The 2,500-nt window shown below is 42.6% G+C and overlaps 1 protein-coding gene across 4 annotated transcripts in view; it reads left to right on the top strand.

The window, feature by feature from the left end:
- The window catches only part of ptpn6 (protein tyrosine phosphatase non-receptor type 6), a 38,962-nt gene that overhangs the window by 23,049 nt on the left and 13,413 nt on the right, over nt 1–2,500 (top strand). For all 4 annotated transcript variants that reach the window (XM_053239472.1, XM_053239509.1, XM_053239454.1 and 1 more), the window contains exons 7-12: nt 545–676; nt 1,268–1,364; nt 1,462–1,538; nt 1,632–1,778; nt 2,136–2,267; nt 2,385–2,500. The exon at nt 2,385–2,500 is cut by the window's right edge and continues 39 nt beyond it. In XM_053239472.1, the coding sequence (XP_053095447.1) occupies nt 545–676; nt 1,268–1,364; nt 1,462–1,538; nt 1,632–1,778; nt 2,136–2,267; nt 2,385–2,500 (701 nt within the window). The remainder of the gene's footprint in view (nt 1–544; nt 677–1,267; nt 1,365–1,461; nt 1,539–1,631; nt 1,779–2,135; nt 2,268–2,384) is intronic.

The following is a 2,500-nucleotide window of genomic DNA, read 5'->3' as shown; positions in this document are numbered from 1 at the left end:
CACACTGAACACACACACCGTACACACTGAACACACACACCGTACACACACACCGTACACACTGAACACACACACCGTACACACTGAACACACACACCGTACACACACACCGTACACACTGAACACACACACCGTACACACACACCGTACACACACCGTACACACACACCGTACACACACCATATACACACACCGTACACACACCATAAACACACAATAAACACACTTCGTACACACACACCGCACACACACCCTAACAGGAACGTTATGTGCACGGCAGATTAAAACTAATAACGCATGATAAATCAGAATCCTACATTAGCGTTTAAATGCTGACTAATAAAATATGATCATACAATATTGTGATTCCTGATATTTAAAATGTTCTCTACTCTCCACCCCTGTGGCCCATATGAAGTTACACTCCAGCTCTGGCTCCACCCATGGCCATGCCCACCGTCTCGTTACTACCGTTAGAATAAATAATATACTGCAGTTCTGTGGGTTCAAAAGTGTTCTGTCTTTCTGTCTCTGTGTCTCTCAGCCGTATTTCTCCACCAGAGTGAACGCGTCAGAGATCGATCGCAGGGTGAAGCAGCTGGATCAGTCCATTGAGCCACAGAGCAACGAAGGAGGAGACAAAAAGATCAAAGCTGGATTCTGGGAGGAGTTTGACGTAAGCGTCCACTTTATCACTGAGTCTGGTTTGCGTTTATTGGCTAGTCTCCAGGGAATTGTAATCAGTAATGAGTTTTTTAATGATGGGCCACTTTCTTAAAATCACAGCTCTTGTGTTTGGCCAAAATCTAAACAGTTTGTTCAGACGTACCAGTTTCCAACCTGTTGTGATTGGCCATTTATTGTATACTTTGTTTTAAATGACCATTTATTGTTTAGCCTTTGAGCTTTGAGGTTTGGCTAGTCTTGAGCTTTGGGAATTGGCTAGTTTTCAGGCTTTGGGGATTGGCTAGTTTTCAGGCTTTGGGGATTGGCTAGTCTTGAGCTTTGGAGTTTGGCTAGTCTTTAGGATTTTGGGATGATTATCATACTTAAAATGTATGGTATTATTACACCCTCAGTAGATAATAGTGAACAGGGTGGTGATTTGGGACACATCCTGTGTGTTATACTACTCACTCTCTCGTAAAGTTGGTAAGTGACTGCTTAGTTCTGATTGGCCAATCTCTGCATGTCGGTTCTGTTCGAATTGGCCCTTCTCTTTATCTCTTCATCTGTGCTCTGTTCTCGTTGCCCCGTCTCTGTGCAGGCTCTGCAGAAGCTCGACACCAAAATGAAGAAGAGCAGAGATGAAGGGATGCGACCGGAGAACAAAAGCAAAAACAGATACAAAAACATCCTGCCTTGTGAGACATACCCAACATTTATAAAGTTATACACAGATTTAAAACATTTATTACAGTTTTTAACTAAATTTCTAAAAAAAACTCACTTTCCCTTCAGTTGATGAAACCAGAGTGATTCTGCAGGGTGGAGACCCTGCGGATGGATCTGATTATATTAATGCCAACTTTGTTAAGGTATTTCTCAAACACAGTAATAAATACATACAAGAGGAACCAGATTTTTACCATTAATGCTTGATTTACTGTTCTTCTTCTTTATCTCTGTAGAATAAGATGTGTGAGATCTGTCCTCCAAAAGTCTACATTGCGTGTCAAGGCTGCCTCGCAACAACTGTCAATGATTTCTGGCAAATGGTGTGGCAAGAGGAGTCACGGGTCATTGTCATGACGACGAGGGAGGTCGAGAAAGGACGGGTCTGTGTTGTGGATAAAGAAGCTAACAGTTTGTTTTAATCTCCTGATGATGCCTTCAAACTAACTGAAGAATAAATGTCGTGTCCCAAACTCTAGTGTCAGTGTTCATCAATCTAGTGTTTTTGAAAGGAGTTTAAAATGGACGATAATAAGAACACTAATTACACTAATCTGTAGCGCTGATTTAGCTGTTAGTAAATTACTATGATGTTCTTGAGTACTTGATACTTGAGTTGGATGATTATCATACAGGGAAATGTATTTTATTATTACACCCTGAGAAGGGAATAGTGAAGAGGTGTGATTTGGGACACAGTCACAGGATGTGATGTACCTCTGTCTCTGTTTGCTCTGCAGAATAAATGCGTGCCCTACTGGCCCAGTTGTGATGAGCCGAAGGAGTTTGGGAAGTACGTGGTGACTGCACTGTCTGAGAGAGATGCTGATGATTATAAAGTCAGAGTGATGGAGGTTGCACTGAGTGACGGGGTACACGCGGCTATTTCAATCTGACATACACATCACATCACAAACCACCTGATAGTCAGAAGACAATGAAGATAGACAGCATGGTGATGTGTGTGTGTGTTTGTGTGTGTGTTTTAGAGCGAGATGGCGAGAGAGATCTGGCATTTTCAGTACCTGAGCTGGCCGGATCACGGTGTCCCTGAGAAGCCAGACAAAGTCCTCAGTTTCCTCACACAGGTCAACAGCAAGCAGCA

The sequence above is a fragment of the Pangasianodon hypophthalmus genome, chromosome 1 (genome assembly GCF_027358585.1).
Source record: "Pangasianodon hypophthalmus isolate fPanHyp1 chromosome 1, fPanHyp1.pri, whole genome shotgun sequence".
Classification (NCBI taxonomy): Eukaryota; Metazoa; Chordata; class Actinopteri; order Siluriformes; family Pangasiidae; genus Pangasianodon; species Pangasianodon hypophthalmus.
Note: the sequence above shows the minus strand (reverse complement) of the source record. Positions and strands in the feature narration are given on the sequence as shown.